Here is a 19,177-nt window from a genome sequence, read left to right on the forward strand (position 1 = left end):
TGCGGGTGTGGTGCTATGAGAATTACAATTTTAAAAGGAAGGGGGAACAGACTTCGACACAACACTGGTGTAATTCCCGGTCCAGCCTCCTGGTGGCAGTAATGAGCCATCTCGTTGAAGTTTTCACTTCACATCAGAGAACAAGAAAACCCCGGAACACAACAGCAGCAGAATGGTTGTCAACTGCAAAAAGTAGCTGTCCGTAGATTGTCTTTCCAGCGGCGTGTAAGGTGAGTCAATGCATGACAAAATAACCTTTAATATGTACATGTACAACCCGTTAAATTGTACGGATATACTGGATTTAACATAATGAGAGAGAGAGAGAGCGAGTGTGAGGAGGTGAAGTTAGCTTGCTATCTGTGCTAGCAGGGTGCTAGCTAGCTGTAGCTGCTGTCAACCGTTAACATTCCAGTGAGTCGGTTAAAAAACGTTACAAATGAATGAGGTTTTCACTAATGACGTCTTCAGTAATGACGTCAACTCTATAGGAGTAACGTTAACTTTAAAAAAAAAAAAAACACGTTAGCAAGAAGAGTGGCTGTAATGAAACTGAAACACTAAGTATTCTCTGTTAAAATATGATTTTAATTAAGAAACAGGCTCGAGACTAGCTAGTGACTTGTTAACATGAAAATACAGTAATCCCCATGGCCTGAACGACCTACCTCTCTCCCAGTATGTGTGTGTGTGTATATAGATATATCTATATATATATATCTATAGATATATAGATATATCTATATATATATCTATATATATCTATAGATATATCTATATATATATATCTATATATATCTATATATCTATAGATATATCTATAGATCTATAGATATATCTATAGATCTATAGATATATCTATAGATCTATAGATATATCTATAGATCTATAGATATATCTATAGATATATCTATCTATACCCTGCTATAGATATATCTATAGATCTATAGATATATCTATAGATCTATAGATATATCTATAGATCTATAGATATATATCAACAATGAGGTTAAACTCAGGATTAATAAAATAGAAATAGAAAGAGTGTACGAAAACAAATTCCTGGGTGTAATAATAGACCATAAATTACACTGGAAACCCCACCAAATCAAAATCTATTGCAATACTCTATAAAACTACGGACATTTTGGACCATAAGTCATTATTTATTTGGTATTCCTCACTCATTCTTCCTTACATTACATACTGTATAGAGATATGGGGAAATACTTACAAAACTAATACAAATTGCATTTTTTTTGTTGCAAAAAAGAGCTATAGGACTGGTTAACAAGGTTGAATATACATACCCCACCAATATGTTATTTTCTGCACTCCCAAAATTTCAAGTTTATTGATTTGGTTAACTTTAAAACATTACAGTTAATGTATAGAGCACATTGTAAAACACTTCCAGACTGTATCCAAGTGTTATTCACAAAGAGGACAAACACTTATCCACTGGGGGGAAATTTCATTTTTGAAAGGAAATGAGCAAGAACTAATATGAAAAGTAGATGTGTCAGTGTATGCAGTGAAGTTATGGAATGATTGTGAAATTGAATTGAATTGAAAGAATGTAAAAATATGTTTTTTACCAAAACATTAGACAGTTATGTAAGAAGTGAATATGGGGATTTGTGAATTGTTGAAATCAAGCATCTGGATATTCATGCTTTTAGTTTGTTATGAGAATTTAAATTGTTAATGCTCTGATGTCTCTCTCCATCAAAAGATGTGGAGCTGAGTGGGATTGGTCTATTAACACTAAAGTGTAACTACTCATCAAATCTTTAGTGAAGATATTTAAATAAAAGCTGCAAACAGGGTGGGAAATAAGCACCAGCCAAATGCTGGTAAAATATGAAAGTGGCTGCTACATTTCATACATAAAATAATTATTTAATAATGAGTTGCTGGTGAATTTGAATATCAATCTTTCAGTGGCCCATAGATTCTTTTTCTTTAAGTTTATATCCCACACTGGCTTCAAGAAATGATGGAAAATTAATCGGCAACGATTTTTCTAATTAATTTTGTTTTACTCATTAAAAAGGCCAAATATTTGTTGGTTTCAGCCTGTCAAATGTGGTAATTGATGCAGCAGAGGAAGAAATATCCAAACTTTTAATCTCTCATATGGATCAAAATTTAAATGTCTGGGTCCTACAATTTCTTTAATGAAACCTCATACTGTAGCTGAGTCTTTCATTAGATCCTCCCTCCATCCATTTTAAACTCTGTGACCTCAGTTTGTAATGCAGGCACACTGCAAAACTTTTTTTTGCTAACAAAGTAGCTGTCGAGTAACTTCAAAAGATTGTCTGTAACATTTATAACTTGACATGAATGATTGCATCAGACTCAGCGGCTCTCCTGTCCTTTCTTTTTCTTGTCTACCTGCGAGTCAAAACCTTACTAGGATGGGTTTGTTTTCCTTCAGTTCTCCAGTAAATTAAGTATTGGTTCCATATCAGTTCAGTTTATCAGGTCAGTATGGCATTAAATGTAGAACAGAAATACTTTAATGTGGCTGTAAAGTGTCTGTGTGTGTACTGCTCATTTCAGTGGCATCTTAACATATTAATTTACATGTAGATTCTTATTTCTGCAGGTAATTAGCTCCACTGCAGAAATGGAGGCTGCAGGAGGAGAGGAGAGTCCAGAGGTGCGGGGGGCAGCTGCAGCAGCAGAACCAAGCTTTTCTGGGTCTAGAGCAACCTCCGCCAAGCCAGTTTGGGCTTCGCTAGAAGAAGCAACCCAAATGAAAACAGAAGGGAATGCTTTCTATCGGGAGAAGAACATCCGCTCAGCCATCGGCCGTTATCATCGAGCTCTGTTGGTCCTCCGAGGCCTGGACTCTGAAGTGTTGGCCTCAGTGAAAGGGTTTGGACCTGAGATACCTGCTCTCACAACTGAACAGGAAGCGTTGCTTAGAAACACACAAGTGGACTGCTACAACAACTTAGCTGGTAGATAAAAAATATTACCATATTAAAGACCAGAGATGGAAGGAGTACTAGAATATCCAAATAGAGTAGAAAATATATCCCAGGTTCTGTTAAAGATTAGAAGCTCATCAGAAGACCACTCTGAGTATCAGTGAAGTAGCTTTTTATAGTATCCTCAGTATAAGAAGTTCTGCCCTTCTAACAAATCACTCTCCAGTTGAGCTATGCCCCAACGTCATTTTATGAGATCTTTTTTACAGATTGTGTTATGAGGAAAAAGAACATACAGCTGCTGGGCTTGTACAGTATTTTATACACGCGTACTGTACATCTCTTTCAGCCTGTTTGCTGCAGAGACAGAGTGTTGACTATGCTCGTGTCCGGGAGTACAGCCTGCGCGTGCTGCAGTGGCGACCAGGTGACGTCAAAGCACTGTACAGGGCAGGAGTGGCCACACTGGAACTGGGAGATGCAGAGACAGCCAAACAGTACCTCACCCAGGCCTGCAGGGAGCAGCCTAATGGTAAGAAATAAGCCAGCACACTAGGATCATCCACTGCAAGCTCAAGCTGCCATTCAAAGGGAAAATAATCATTTATTTAGGTATTTCTGGCTTGAGAAGCAGTCTTATTGTGTGTTTTTACTAATCACTGTATTTCAGATGGAGCTTCTTTTTTTTTTTTAAATGAGCACTTTGTTCCTACAAGTTCTTATACATATATATATTTATTTTCTCCATTCAGTACATGAATCACCTCATTTTTGCAACATGAGACAGATGAGAAGTAAAGCTTAAAAAGTATTTTTGCATCTTTTAAAAAATCCATAAAACATATACACACACATGTAATTTAATTGAACAGATTATCTCTTTGCCTTCTCACTCATATTTGAAAACATGTGGGGAAAAAGTACTTTATTTCTTTCCAAAACAAAACTTCTTGCTTGTTCTGTGACAGATGCCAACGTCCGGAAGCACCTGCAGAGGGCTGAGGAGAAGCTGAATCGGGAGTTACAAAAAGAGAAAGCCATGTACCGGGAGATGTTTTCTTCCAGCCTGAAGAGTAGCTCTGGAGAGGGGATTAATCAAACCAACAGAGCCGGTGATGGAGTTTAGCCAAACATCGCAACCCACCAAATGAAGTCTCATCCTGAGAGAGGCTTTGTTCAACCTCAGCTGGTCCCAAACCAATTGAAGAATGTTCACACAACTGATGTTAGTGTGTCTTCTCCCAGTGATTATGAGGTGACAAAGTAAAAGTGATGCTGCTGAAAATAGAAAGGAGAGAAGAGAAAAGTTTGTTTCCTAGCAACAGGAAAAGCTTTTTTTTTTAGCTCAAGAGAGCAGGAGTTTGGATATTTCACACAAAGATGCTTCTGACAGCTAAAATGAGACTCTTCTTGTACTACTCAGTCCTGATAATGCCTTCATGATTGCAGTTGTCTGGTCAATGTTGATTTTGTGAGTTTTCAAGTAAAATATTTTGTATAATGAATGTTCAAGCTCAGCTGTGTTTCTATCAAACTCATTTGATTGTCAATGTTGTACAAACCACATACTATAGGCATTTCAGGCACATTACAAGTTTAGTTAAACATTTCTTTTATTAATCATAAGCCATGAGCAGCCACATTTTGTCTCAAATATTCATCATTTAATATTTATTTCAAAATCCTGAGCACAATAACAAGTTAAAGAGTATTTGCTTGGTTTTGGTCATTGTCTGGCCAATATGATTGTACTTCAGAGGCATTATGGCCTATAAACCAAGAGGAATATCACATTCTCACAATAGCTATAATCACTGAACAAGTCACAGAGTAGCATGCATAAGGGGAGCGTACACATACACATTCATACTCGTGGTTCACAGGAAGATTCAACCAATATATTTATAAGGAAGCTGCTTATAGCCAATATGGGTATGTTCAGTGCCTTTAAATTGGACAACTTTTTAACCAACAAGAGGTACATTTCCTTAATCAGAGCTGTGTTCCTGTTATGGTTAGAGATGTTCTGAGCCCTCTTTTTCCTTCCCGATACCGATTCCATTACCCGAACTTGCGTATCAACCGATATCGAGTACTGATCTGATACCTTTGCGTTGGGGGGAAAAAATTAACAGCTGTATACTGCTAAGCCTGTATGGATGTGATAGGATTGCTATCTTTCACGTAATGTGTCTTTAAATACTCTGTAAGACTGCTGGTGTTGAAATTGGCAACACTAATGCCACCCATCGAAACTAAAGCCTTGCATACATTGCCTCTTTACTGATGGGACTTAAATATTGCCACATTTTTCAAATGGCTCATGTTACACTATTTGCTCATCTAAAATAGTAGCTTTGCTTTTCTAGGACAACTGCAGATGTGTCCGGGTTTGAAATTACTTTAACGTTTGTTAATAAATTATGTGGTATCGAATCGGCATAGACCATGCATACTCGCAGATACCCATTCCAGCATTTTAGGCAGTATTGGAGGCATTTCCGATACTCGTCGCGGGACAACTGTAGTCAAGGTGTCAAAGCCTTGTAGTTCTTTGCAGCTCCTCAAAGGAATTCTTCACCCCAAATAAAGTTGTCTCCTTTGTTCACTGACATTTCGCTGTGGGCCATACTGCACCCTACAGCACTCTGCTTGTTACTGTAGTTTGCAAAATTTAGAAGAACGCAGTGTCAGTGAGGAATGACTTTGGGACAGTGCAATCATTTGCTACAAAGCACTAACTGTGCTACAGGACCCTTTACTTTGGAGAAATCTGGCGGGCATTTTGTACTTTGTTGGCAGCTATAAAAGTAGAGAAATGTCTCTGTCTTTAAAAATTTACAAAAACAACTAGAATGAATGAAAACTGCCAAGAAAAAAATTGAAAGGTTTAAACACTTTTTGGGCCTGAGAGGAACTTCCATCATATTGGTGGTGGATGAAAAAAATGGTATTTTAGCCAGTGTTACAGAACAAGTGTCTTGTCAGTCTAACCAGTCCAAAAATCATTTTTACATTTTAAAATTAAAAATGATGAAACTTCCATTTAGGATGAGACACAAAACCAGCCATCACTGGTGTTTTGAATGTATCACATGGATGTTGCATCTAATGTGATCATTTATTGTACAAATGTCATTTCTTGGATGGTTTCCGTTTGAGACTCAGAGACCTCATAGAGCCAAACACTCTCCTCCCCAAGTCCCGCAGCGACCGAGAGCGCTGGAGGGGCATCCTGCGAGGAGGGGATGGAGAAAAGGAAGGGGAGGAGAGCGGGGAGATGGAATGGCAGCTGCCCTCCAGACTCTGAGAACGAGAGAGGTTAAACAGACTGGCTGTGGAGGACACACGTTTGTCCTCCTTTGCTCTCAGTAGTCTGACTCCTTCGTCTCTGCTGATACCCATGCCAACTTGCCCCACATCTAACGAGGAGACCCAGTGTGCCCGCTTTGTGGGCTCCTCGCTGTGGTTACGAGGCACCAATAAACCTTGTGACTCACTCCTGAACAGAGCCCTCCTGGAGAGCCTGAGGCTGGAGCTGCGTCTCTCCCCATCCTCCTTTCCCCGCTTCCTTGAGAATATTGGAGAGCTTTCTACTTTTGGCCTCCTGTCATTACTACTGGACCCCGCCTTCACCCTCCGACCCTCCCTTCGCCAGCTTCCACCACTGTTCCTTCTCCATCCATAGCCATACTCAGCTCTATCCATCTCCTCTCTGTCATTCTCCGACTCTTTACCCCAGAGGCGACCCTCGAAGCCCCTCCAGAGTTTGTTAGAGGTCTTTCTGGATGTTTGGGCTCCTGTTCGCTCCCTCTCCTCCTCTTCACCCCAAACAGAGCTGTAGTCCTCTCTCTTGCCATAGCTGCTCACTGTAGCTGCCCTGATCAGCTTGTGGGAGGCATGCTTCCCTTTGTAGAGCCCCTCCCCCTCCACCCTCTTCCACCCGCCGCTACCCCCACTTCCTCCCCCACTTTGCCGAAGCGATCCACCCCTTGGCTGGATGCCGCCATGCTCCAAAGGAGAGGTCCTGGTATGGGTACGAGGCAGGGAACACTGGAAGGGTGCATCCCTTCGGAAAACAGAGAGAGGGGTGGCACCTAAGGGGGAAGGCTGGAGAGGCCGTGGAGGGGAGCGGCCCCTTGTGGTAGGGCGGGAGGCAGGGGAGGAGGCTGTGGAGGAAGGAAGATCAGATGGAGAAGGAATCTGCTGGTAGTGGCAGTGTGAGGAGTAATGGGCAGAGGGAATATGAATGGACTGGTAAGGGTGAATGGGGCTGCTGGAGTGGGAGAGAGGAGGGGTGAGACTGCACTGAGACTGTGGGGAGTGGGTGACACTGAGAGACAGCTGTATTGGTCTCTGAGGGCTCAGTTCAGTCAGTCTAGTGTAGTCATGCAACTGATCTGTCTGGGCTGTCAGGTGAGTTTTACCATGACCCCTCACCTCACCTGCTGTATCTGCTTGGAAGCAGTCAATGTCCAGCTCCACACCTTGTTCCATCAGGCCGACTACAACAGCCCTTGATAGGCCAGAGAGGCGGGAGATCTCTCCCACCATGGGGGAGTCTTCGCTTAGCTTGGGACTGGAATTGGACTCTTGGATCAAGCTGCTGCGCTGAGACCCAGGAGCTGATCCAGAATTTGTGCCGTATACTGATGTACCAGCTTCAGGTGGAGGACCACTGCTCCAGTCTAATGATCGACAGAAGGCGGTTGACCCAAATCCAGAACTGGTTCCAGACCCTGAAGTAACTTCTAGGGAACTGCGGTGGCTCAGGCTGGAGGGACAGGTGGAAATACGAGGTCGAGCTCTAAGTGCTGGGGTGGGTGTGGACGTGGAGAGTGACGTAGAAGCTGTGGAAGGCGCAGCTAAATCACTCCGCAAAGCTCCACAACTGCCATGTTTAGGATTGTCTACCAGTCCCGGGCCAGAATTTAAACCAGGAGTGAGGTTCAAGTTGAGATTGAGATGCAGATTAATGTTCAAATCCTCTCCAGTTGCAGAGGGAAGGTTACCCAGGTTGATTGAGTTCCTGGTGGCTTTTTTCCCAGTAGTGCTGAGGCTGACTCTGGCAGAGTTCCCCAGCAGTGATTTGCAGGGTGTGATGCTGCCCCCTGGCAGGGTGGTGGGTGTACTGCGGCTCTCGAAGGCAGACAGGGACTGAGTGGAACCGTGACTTTTGCCAGGGGTACAGAGGCCTTTTTGTGTGACTGGACAGTGTGTAGCAGCTGAAGTGAGATCAGAGGTGGAAGAGGTTACCCGACTGTGATATTGGCGAGCTAGTCGAGAGATGTACTGCTCCAGTTGGGTGAAAGAGGCCTGAGCTGTGGGCTGCTGAGGCTGGAGAGGCATACTTAAATCAGCAGTGGATTCTGTTGGTTCATCTGGTTGGGTTGCTTCAGGACTCAGAGAAGCTGATTGCTCCTGGCTCTGGGAGGTGAAGAGGGGGCTTTGGAGAGCAACAGCATGCAGTGGGCTGGGGTAGGGGTATACCTCTTTGGTCCGACGGGACACCAGGTCTGTACAGTAGCGAGAATCCAGCTGGGGTCTCGGATAGAGGGTGGAGGAAGAGGAGGAGGGATCAAGAAGCGGGAGGATGGAAGAAATCAAGGAGTCACCGAGGCCTGAGCAGAGGTCAGACAGAAAGCTCAAACCAGTCGCTTCAAGGTCAGTTGAGACTGCAAGAGACAAAAGAGGAAGACTTTCAGACCAAACATTTTTTATTTTAGATTATCGTTCCCATAATATTTATTATTTGCCTTTTTCCAGACACACTGGCGATTTGTAGCCAAAACACTGCTGTGAACCAGCTTTAGCTGACTGCTGAAAATTCCATATATCCGTGGATGGATTTACATGACTGATCCATCATTTTCATCAGCTCACCTGAAACTGGTGTCCCCTCTGTTTGTTCAGCATCATTGTGGCTGTTGTAAACTGCAGGCTGCTGTGGCTGCTGCTGCTTCATTACACCATCTGACCACAAGATGTCAGTGTTGTCAGCAGACAGAGGAGCCTGCTCCCATAGCTTCAGGGGTCTGGCTGGTGGCACCGGTCCTCCCTGAGCGGCATCACTGGACACAGAATAGCAAGAGTCTGACAGGGAGCTCCCGCTCACTGAATAGAAACCTTGAAGAGACAGGAAAAAGATTACATAATATCTCGTGACAACATCCAACTATTTAGAGGAGCTGATGATGAAGGAGAGGAAATGGGGGCCACCTAGAGTCCTGACCTATCTGGTTATTATGTGATATGCTGGTCATTATTTAAACTGTATTATTATTATCATTAGTGTTATTAATTCTCTATTATTGGGATTGGGATTTTTTTGTTTGGTTGGTTTTCTTTTTCATCTTTTGTGGATTGCTTGCATAGGCCTCTCTGTAGTCAAGCTATGTCCATATGAAACAACTTATGTTAAATTTAATTACAAATTGAAAAGACAAAATCCGTCATTTTCATAAACATAAACATGGATGTCATTAATGCTGCTACTCTTTGCAGTCACACAATTGTGATTTTTATGGATGGGTTTTACATTTGCAGTTTTATTCTCTCTGTCCGCTACATTTGTCACACACAAAATACTTGTGGCAACACAAATAGCAACAGTGTTTAGTTTTCGATATAAAAAAAATTAAATGGTTAGTTAACAAGGTCAGTAATAACAACAAAGACAAAGACAGAAACTCAAAACAAATTCCAGGAAAAGGCGTCACAGTGTCGGAGCCAATATTTAACTAACAGGTAATGTCTAGATAGTCAGTGCTAAAACAGTAAAGGCACTCCAAATAAGGGTTAACAAATCAGAATTAACATGAAATTTTAACACTTTAAGCAGTAAAAATAACTTAGATTTAAATAACCCCTTTCAGGTTTCAAGGTTTAATTGAATGAATTGCTAAATTTTCGCTTCACCCAAGTAAAGAAGGGCGTGTATGAGTGCATAACAGCAGAGGAATGTCTGAGTTGGGTGTAGAGTCACAGGGACCAGGAGTGGATAAGAGTTTGGCAAACTGAAACTGAATGAGTCACTGCCAAGTCACACAGAGTGCAAGTAAACCAAGTTTTAAAAAAAGGGAGTATGATTAATATTTAACTGGACCATGTTGGTCATCATAAAGGTCAGAGCTGCAGATCACACACTGTTTACAATATTCACAGCTGAGCACAAGAGTGTATCTGTTAGTCCAGATGTGTGTATTTTTACCTGAACTAGGTCTGGAGTCACTATCCAGGTGGACTGCACCACTAGGGTCTGGTGTTGGGGGAGACAGCAGGTCAGATGGGGCATCCCAAGAAAGAGTAGACCAGCGCGAGTTACTCGCCCTGCCAGATGAGGAATGAACCGTCCCATCCCCAGAATTACTGCCAGAGTCCTCCGGGCTGGTCTGACAGGGCGATACCATTATTTCTGAGGGAGAGGGAGCCTGAAAAAAACAAAACATGAGACAGGTTAGGTCTGAGCAACAGCGATAATGTGATTGTTATGAGTAGATTACAACATTTATATATTCATTTTTTGTGTGTGAAAGAACTACTGTTTATATAGAGACATTTGCAGTTAATATCAAAACTCAATTAAAAAATATATATATTTTACAGTCTTTAGGAACAGAAAGCACTTCATTGAAGCTATAACACAATATTACAATAGCCAAAATCCCAGACAATACCTGGATTTCATGCTATAAACAGTGAGACATTATTCATTGTGATACAAAACAACTTCTTTGTTAAGGTGGTATTTCACTTCAGTGACAGTTTTTTATGTGCTTTAGTGGCCATTCATCTCTAGACTACAAAAAAAAGGCCTCTCGTACACCAGTTTTTAATGACATTATCAGTTTTGGTTTACATTATCAATATACTACATAATTTACATTGTAAATGTACACCAGAAAAGTCTTCAAACAAGTATAACAAAGAAATTGCTAAGTAATTTTGTCAGCTTTTAGCTACAATTTGCTCAGACACAGTACTTTGGACCACAGAATTTATAACTATAGTATTATATAATCATACCATAAATATACAGTTACACAGTAAGATAATATATAATACTGACATATTCCTCGGTTTTAATTGAGTTTTGAAAGTAGCTTTTACACAAGCACTGTACTTTATGTTGTACTCACAAGCACTGTACTTTATGTACACTCACTAATGTTGTTCTAGGATTTTATGCTTCCATTTTGCACTACTTTATAATTGTACTCCACTACATTTCAGAAGGAAATATTATACTGTATAATTCATTTATTCATTCATATTTATTAATATTCATTAATTTATTTGACAGGCATAGTTGCTCATTATAGTAATCACTACACATTTAGCTTAAAGTAAAATTTTCAATGCAGGAATTTTACTTGAAATTAAATATTTTAACATTGTGGTATTCTACTTATATGTGAAGCCGTAAATTTACTCCAGCAGTAACATGCTGGGTGTTTGGATTGACAGCAGATTAGCAGAGCAGCTGGTGTTGTACGTTAATGTATCGCTTACATATCTGTGGATATCTGTGTGCTGATATAAGAGCATTTCTAGCAGTGAAATACTGCTGCGATGTGTAACAATCACACTCCTTAAATGACACAATTATAATATTTTCTAACTAATAAGGACAAGGGTCGGACCTGAGTTAGTTGACTAGGATTCTTTGGGAAATTCAGACCATTGGATCCATGTGGAAAAAACCTGTTGGGTTTCGTGTTCGTGACGTCATTTACTAGACGCACACCCCGATGATGTCACACCAGCCTTACTGTAACAGTCAGGAATGAGGGGCCCCACACAACAGCAAGAATAGCAATCACCCTGTCAAGTTAGCAAAGTGCCTCAATGTCCTAGATTAGTAGGGGCTTGGTAGAGTAACCCCCACCACCACTACCACCACCCCCACTACCCTTCAATTATCCTCCAAATCCCCTACCCACCTTCTCAGCTAAGAGCCCCTGCATTAGACCGATTGAGCCCAGACAACAGAAACCCTGAGTGGCACTGATCAATCCTCTTGTTACTGAGGAAACAATACAGGTAGTGACTCACTGCTTGGGTGACAGGAGAGAAGGGGGGGGGGGGCTTCAGAAGATAATGGGAGAAGACAGATGACGTAACAAAGAGCAGTCAGAGCGGCAGAAGGGAAGGGGGATGGACTGAAGAGGAAGACGGACGGAAGAATGGAAAAGAGTTTCAGACTTTGCCTTGTCTTAAGCTTATCTTCTTTCCACTCCTGTCTTCCTCTCTCTGAAAAGAAGAGGAGACTCATTTCTGTCCTGTTTTTTTTCTTTCTTTTTCCTGTGAGTCTAAAGTGAGTCGTGGCTGAGTGGGTGACCAAAAACAAGCAAGAGGGACATAAAAAGAGACAGAGACTGAGAAATGAAAGAGTGAGTCACTGAGTGAGTGAAGGCGGTGAGGTGGGGAGGGCGAGCGGTTGCCGGGTGAGAGAGAAGGGCATCTTGAAGGACCCCCACCTCCCCCACACTCCCCTTGACAAATAATCCCCCCCTCTCCCACTTCTATAATATCCATCGAGCCAGCCGCCCCCTACTCACCATAGCTACAGCTACTCGCTCTCTAACTCTCTCTCTCGCTTCTACTCCCACACACAGACCCACAACAGAACAACAAGGCCGGGCGAAATATTTAACTCATCCTGAGCCTGAAAACACACCATCCAGTCTTGGTGTGACTTTTTCCTCATGTGTATGTTCGGTTGTCTGTTGTGCCGCCAAAGCCCACTCATTGCCTCATTCCTCCTTTTGCCATAAAAGCACATATGTCCATCTTCCCGGACTTGTTAGAGCTTCAACTTAAGCTTTTTCTCTTCACTTATGTCGATTTAAAGATAGAAATTACAAAGTCCCTTGAATGTGTAAATATCTGCAAAAATGTCCATCTCTCCCTCTCTCCCTTTCTTTTTCTCTCAGATTATCCTTCACCAACATAATGCACATTACAGGATATAATGTTACACAGAGACTAGTGCATGATCAAATCATAGGAGGCTGACAGACAAGTGGGTGGGGGTCCGCTCTGAACTATGTAATATGATATTCCTTCATGTTAGGGAGGAGCGCATCCCCCTCTGGAACAATATGTAGGAAACATATGGGTCGATCAGATAATAATGCTACAGTGATCTCAGCTGCATGAGCAACACACCTCGTCTTAATGAGTGCATTATGTCATAGTACAGCAAGACAGACTGCTGCAGCGGTTGCCATGTTGAGGCCAAACAGTGTAGGATGGAGCTCGCTTTCGGTGAAGTACAGCACAGTATTTATTGTTCATGCATTATTAATGTGGTATTGAAATTTAAAGAACAGCCCACGCTGAGCTGTCTTCATCTTCATCCACAGAGTGATGTGATGATCCACATGCAGGTGGATTGCACACAAACAAGTGAAAGTATCAACGTTACATACTTCTTTTTTTTGCTTTTGGTGAGCTCAGAAAGGTCTTGAGGCAAAAGCCACAGACAAAGGCTGTCTCACTCCACAAGTCAGGGTAATGACTCCCCATGTAAGATGATGCTTTCCAATACTAAACCTAATTTCAAGACAGACTGGCTTCACTAAGAGGGCACATCTGTAGCACATCCGCTTATTCTCCTCCTAAGTGTTTTACTCAGTTTATTATTGATCAGTGAATGGCAACAGTGGGAACAATCAGTTTTTCACCAAGTTGGCCTTGACTTGCTTTGAAGGCAAGAAGAGCTGTTGAAAAGTATGAAAAGATTAAAATGTTACTCACTGAGCACTTGAGTTTTTTTTACTTTATGAAAAATTGAAAGCTGGTTATATTTATAACGGAAGATTGCATATAAAAATGTAGGGCTACAACTAACGCTTCTTTTCATTATTGATTCATTGTTTGGTCTGTAAAATGTCAAAGAAGAGAAAAATGCTTATTATAATTTTCCAGAGACAAAAATGATGTTTTGTTTTGTTTGACCGACCAATGTTGGTCCATCCAAAAGCCAACCTTAAGCATGAAATCTTCACATTGGAGAGGATGAAACTCGCAAAATTTTGGCATCTCTGGCAAATTTTCTGTCAGTTTTGTAGAAAATAACACATTGATGCTTATTAAATGTGCTTTCATTCCACAAAAAATGTTATACAAGCATTGTTTTTGGCACAGGTGTTACTACTTTTGTTCTAAAACCTGCACTCCCTCACAAACGAAACACATGACATGTTTGAAAAGATGAAGATTAATTTCAAATTGCATTTGTCCATCACAGATGACTCTGTGTAGCCATAATCCCGACCTGCCAAACAGGGATTTACACAGTGAGAATTGTCTCTCTCCGCTATTATAGAGTGAAAAGGTAAATCACATTTCGAGAGTTTATCTGAAATGGAAAAAAAACCCACATACACACACACGCAACAAAGCTGGTGTTGAAGTAGACCGCATTACGTTATGACTCATCTAATCCTTGGCTCACAACATAAATATATTTTCTGAAAACAGAACAACCTGTGTTTTTCCAAAGCAGTGATAAATGAGTTTCAGGTAAAATGGGTATAATGTGTTGAGGAATGAAACCTGTACAATAAGTGCAGCTATTTCACCTTTACACCTTTAATAAAATCAGCAGGTGCTCCATCTGCTCTGACCTGGTTTCTCTCCAGCTGCTACAGTGTTTAAACTAGATGTGATCACTTTTGCAACAACTATTTGTCTCCTTTTGTGCAAATGTTGGTGTGTGTGTTTTGGCGGAGGCCAGCCTGAGCAGAGGGCGGGAGCCAGGCTGCACTGCCACACTGGCAGCTCCCTTCAGAGGTGAGAATGAGCCATGCTGCCTGCCCTCTCCACAGGATATCTCAGCGCCGCAGGGGGAACAACATAGATGTCGGTGGGTGGGTGGCGAGGAAGGCAGCACATGATGAGCCGCACTTCCATGGAGATGCCCTTGATCAGATTGGACTGCAAATTCTGTCTTTGCACTGATTTTTATTATAACAAGTTATTTTTGTCTCTCTATTGCAGCCTGTTAGGGATATTATTTCATCCAATAAACACATTGTTCTGCAAAGGTGACCTCAGCTGCAGCCTGATTTGGACAGAACATGTATTCATGTGCTGCAGGCTGCTGACTAATACCACTCATCAGTACCAGGAACACATTCACAGTGTAATAACAGCTTATGGATAGTGAGTGTGTTGAAGTATCTGTTGCTTTCTCTGATTAACAATAACATTCGATTAATGTATCCAATAGAGACTTATTTCATATATAAAGTGGTAAAAATCAAGCACTACTGTGAACACAACATGAACTTCTCATGTCAAATCTGGAAATGATCGAGAGATAATCCATGACGGACTGATTTAGCAGTGGAGTTTAGCTCCACAGAAAGCAAAAACATTTCTGCAGTGTGCATCACTAATTATTTAATAATAAACATCATGTTTTATCTTAAAGAGAATTCGTACCACTAGAAAGATTGTATGTAGTTGAAATGTGCAGTTACTGATCAAAAAATTGTGCCTTATTGGAAAAAACTGAGAAAAAGGCTGCAACTAATGTCTATTTCTTTATGCATTCATCGGTCAATTATTTTCCTGATCATTTGTTGTTCAGTGTCAGAAAAAAATTTCTCAGCTCATCGTGACACCTTTAAATTGTATGTTTTGTTAAAATCAAAACTTCAAAGATATTCTCGTCTAATAATAAAATCACATCAAGAAAAGCTAGGGAATCTTCTTTCACTTTAGAAATTGACTTCAAAGATGAATAAATTATCAAAATAGCTGTTGATTATATTTTTGCCCATCTTGACTATTGATGAATCGACAAATTGTTTGGCTACCAATTGGATACCAATTCTAGTTTGATCAATAATGTTCCCAATTTTAACAAGAAAACCCTGCAGGGCGTTCTCATGGTCATCTTTATCCACTAAGTTTTAATGTAGAAACAAAAGATTTCACATGTTGGTGACTTCACAGGTTCAGATTGAGTTCACAAATAAAGGACCATACAGCACCTGCAGCGGAGGGTGCAGCCTCAGTATCCAGGCCTCAAGGATGGGACCTGTTCACATCCTCCTGGATTACATGTCAACCCACATTCTCCACATTCTCAACACAAAAAGACTTGTGTATCAATTTCACGAGGAAAGGTTGGGAAATGTATTTGCTTTATGTGTTTGGGTGTGAGCCTAAAATCACACATCCTGGTCATTCAGTGTGAGCCACGCTGCACTGGAGGGTTCAGGATTATCCAATAAAAGATCAAAACTCAGGACAGGATGACACACAGATGAAAACATATTGTGATCAGACTGGTTGATTTAAATGCAAACTGTGTACCAGTGACCTTTACAGCCGATGAGCTTACCGGCCAGAGCCAAAAAACGCAGCAGTGTCTGGTTGCTGGCTGGTGTAGGCTATTAATACCTACACCTGATTTTAGCGCTTGTATCCCTCCACACCACAGCCTCCTTTATAACCTTGAGCCGGGGCGAAGAGCCAGCCAGCCGGTATCTGGTCCTGTAGCCTGACCTCAATGACATTTGCTCCATGTGACAGTCACACACTGCTGCTGTATATAATGATCAGGCTGCATGCTTGGTTGCTCTCTGGCACCATCTCAATCAATTGGGTATTCAGCTCTCGGCACAGCCATGCGCAGCCAGGCAGAGATAAAATCTGTCTACTGAACCGCAGAGGGACTGGCTTGTTGGCAGATCACCATCATCCCCGCATCCATATTTAATAATCTCGTCATGTAGAGACCCGGGCTACGAGCACATACTGACCTGTTGCCTGCGGGATGTCGCAGAGCTCTGCTCCCCGTCTGTGGCACGGTCCTCCAGAGCGGCGTCCACCATCCCCAGGTGTTTGCACCTGAGCAGCTCCAGCTCCAGCACCCCGGCCAGCGTCGCTTTGAGGCGCTCTCCGATGCGGACCCGCTCGGAGCCCGACCACAGCGAGTTCACGCAGCCGCGGCGGCCAGCCATCCTCGTTGAGGGGGGGTGGGGGGTGCCGGCAGGCGGAACCGGGGGTGCCGGCAGACCACCGCTAGTTACCGTGCAGTGAGGGTTAGGGGATGCACTATGGTCCAGCACCAGGTAGTGCAGCACAGGTCCGGACGAGCGACATCTTCATAGTAACCGCTTGAATTAACGCAGTATTGTGGAGAATATCACCATCTCTATCGTGCCATGCAGCATTTAGCTTCAGGCAGCCCCGCTGACTCGGACAACACTGGATTAATGAATCCACTGGCAGCCTGGAGCAACATCAGCGGGCCACGTCTCATATTAATCCAGGCTTGATTTCTTGTTGACATGTCTTTTATTTATGTCACTTATAAGCTTCCCGGTCCGCAGGAGTTGCCATGGCGCTGGGTTCCGTGCGCTGTGTCCCCAATGAGACAATGCAACAGACAGACGGAGGGTGATAACATGTGGGAGCAGGCAGCAGCGAGGAGGAGCCACTGCACCAGAGCTGCTCCGGGATTGGTCGGGGAAGTTTTTCGAATGGACGCCTGGAAAAATCCCCGGACTGTCCAACTTCAGTGTACAGTGTGCCTGAGGACAAATACTCACATTCCTCCAGTGCTCCCATAGGGATAGTGTGTCTGAGTCTGTTAGTGACCTCATCAAGATGTGTGTATCATTAGCTAAAGGTCCTGCAGGATTTGATGTGAAATATGTTGGGAAAAGTGTACTTCTGAACAAGGCTGGATTGCTAAACAAGCAAAGTGGGCAATGGTGCAGGGGCCCTAGGCCCTCAGGGGCCCTATAAGTAAAAACGTCCAGCATTACAAGTTTGGAGAAAAAAAAGTATAAGGTTGTGGATGTCTATTCAGTTCAAGGGTTAAGATGCTAAACACAAACCAGGCCAGAGACCTTTGCACTCTTGTTATATATTGCAGTATAAATATATTTTAAACATTTCTTATTTTTCTTGCAATTTTCTGTGCATATTTCTCCTCTAGAATATGAGCTGCTGTAACATGAACTAGTTTCTCCCTCAGGGATCAATAAAGTATTTCTGATTGTGATTCTGATCGTTGCTGCATGCTCTTTCCCTCATTTCACGCTGCTATCATGGTCTTTCAGCCAAATGCAGCAAATTTCCCCCCTGATGAAAGCTGAAGTTTTAACTTTCTATGATAATTTACATAAAAACCGTTATACATGTTTGTCTACAAATCTTAATGAATGTAAAATAAACACAAGGCTCGCGTAAATAAGACTGTATATAATAAAACAACCCTGTAACATCTTAAACTGTCCTCACATGTGAAGAGGCATTGAAACCATTGTTGTGTTTTGATATTTGAACAGCGCATGGTGCTAGTCTAATAAACTTACCACAAGTTAAATGTGAACACTGTTTCAGTTTGAGCTTATTCGACCAGAACAGATTTGTTCTTCGTGAACACAAACAGCTGGCAGTCAAACAGAGTCGATGTGTTGATGCCATTTTTTAAGGAGGGCAACAACAACATACTTTCAATCAACTGTAAATGAAGCAGGCCACTGTTTAGTGTGTGTGGATGTCCAATAAAGTACATCTGTGTCAAAGTGTGACACAGAACATACTATATATTTGTGAGTCATTTTTAGCCAAATGAGTATTAAAATGATCTGCTAGCCCTCACTTACTGATGGGAAACTGACATCTTCCCTTAGACACAATCCTAAATAGCGTAATAAATAAATTAAATTCTTAAATGAGTTCAAACAAATAAACAAATAGTTAACAGCACTCAGCAAAAACTGGCCTTTGGTTGAAACTCACTGCTGACCCAAATAAAGGGATAAATACTCTCAAAAAGTCTTATATTTGAAAACAGGAAATATTCACATATTCTCAACTAGACCCAATCCCAATTATGATGCTTGGGTAAATGCATTTCCTCATCTCTGACAGGTGTAGTGCACACGCTGATGTCACCTTTCAACCAGCAGAGGGTGATCTTCTCCCTCTGGCTACATGTCTCTCCAGGCTGATGGGTCCCAAACTTCAACCTCACTGTCAGGCTTCCTTTAAGAGCAGAAAATGGTCCAATTGAGCATATAGCATATTGAGTAAAAGAAACACCAACTCTAGATCCCTTTATTTGCAAATAGAGCAGCAAAATCTGCTGTAAATTAATTAAATTGCTTCTAATTAAAATATGATCATTTAAATGCTGCTGAAACAATAGTTTTATGTAAGACTGTTGTGTAAAAAATGTAAAACATACATTCACTTTTCAA

At 41.8% G+C, this 19,177-nt stretch overlaps 2 protein-coding genes across 2 annotated transcripts; one reads left to right on the top strand and one right to left on the bottom strand.

Annotated features, from left to right (window-relative positions):
* Positions 1-18: 18 nt before the first annotated feature.
* ttc9c (tetratricopeptide repeat domain 9C) lies at positions 19-4,447 on the top strand. The gene is made up of 4 exons (XM_062425799.1): positions 19-230; positions 2,615-2,972; positions 3,292-3,474; positions 3,911-4,447. Exons 2-4 carry the CDS (start codon positions 2,636-2,638, stop codon positions 4,066-4,068), a joined length of 678 nt encoding a protein of 225 aa, XP_062281783.1. The 5' UTR covers positions 19-230; positions 2,615-2,635; the 3' UTR covers positions 4,069-4,447.
* A 110-nt stretch (positions 4,448-4,557) lies between these two features.
* On the bottom strand, positions 4,558-17,667 carry si:ch211-168f7.5 (uncharacterized). Its single transcript, XM_062425798.1, has 4 exons — positions 16,724-17,667; positions 10,153-10,372; positions 8,826-9,068; positions 4,558-8,617 (listed from the first exon to the last, which is right to left on the bottom strand). Exons 1-4 carry the CDS (start codon positions 16,922-16,924, stop codon positions 6,078-6,080), a joined length of 3,204 nt encoding a protein of 1,067 aa, XP_062281782.1. The 5' UTR covers positions 16,925-17,667; the 3' UTR covers positions 4,558-6,077.
* Between the last annotated feature and the right edge of the window lie 1,510 nt (positions 17,668-19,177).

The sequence above is a fragment of the Scomber scombrus genome, chromosome 9 (genome assembly GCF_963691925.1).
Source record: "Scomber scombrus chromosome 9, fScoSco1.1, whole genome shotgun sequence".
Lineage (NCBI taxonomy): Eukaryota > Metazoa > Chordata > Actinopteri > Scombriformes > Scombridae > Scomber > Scomber scombrus.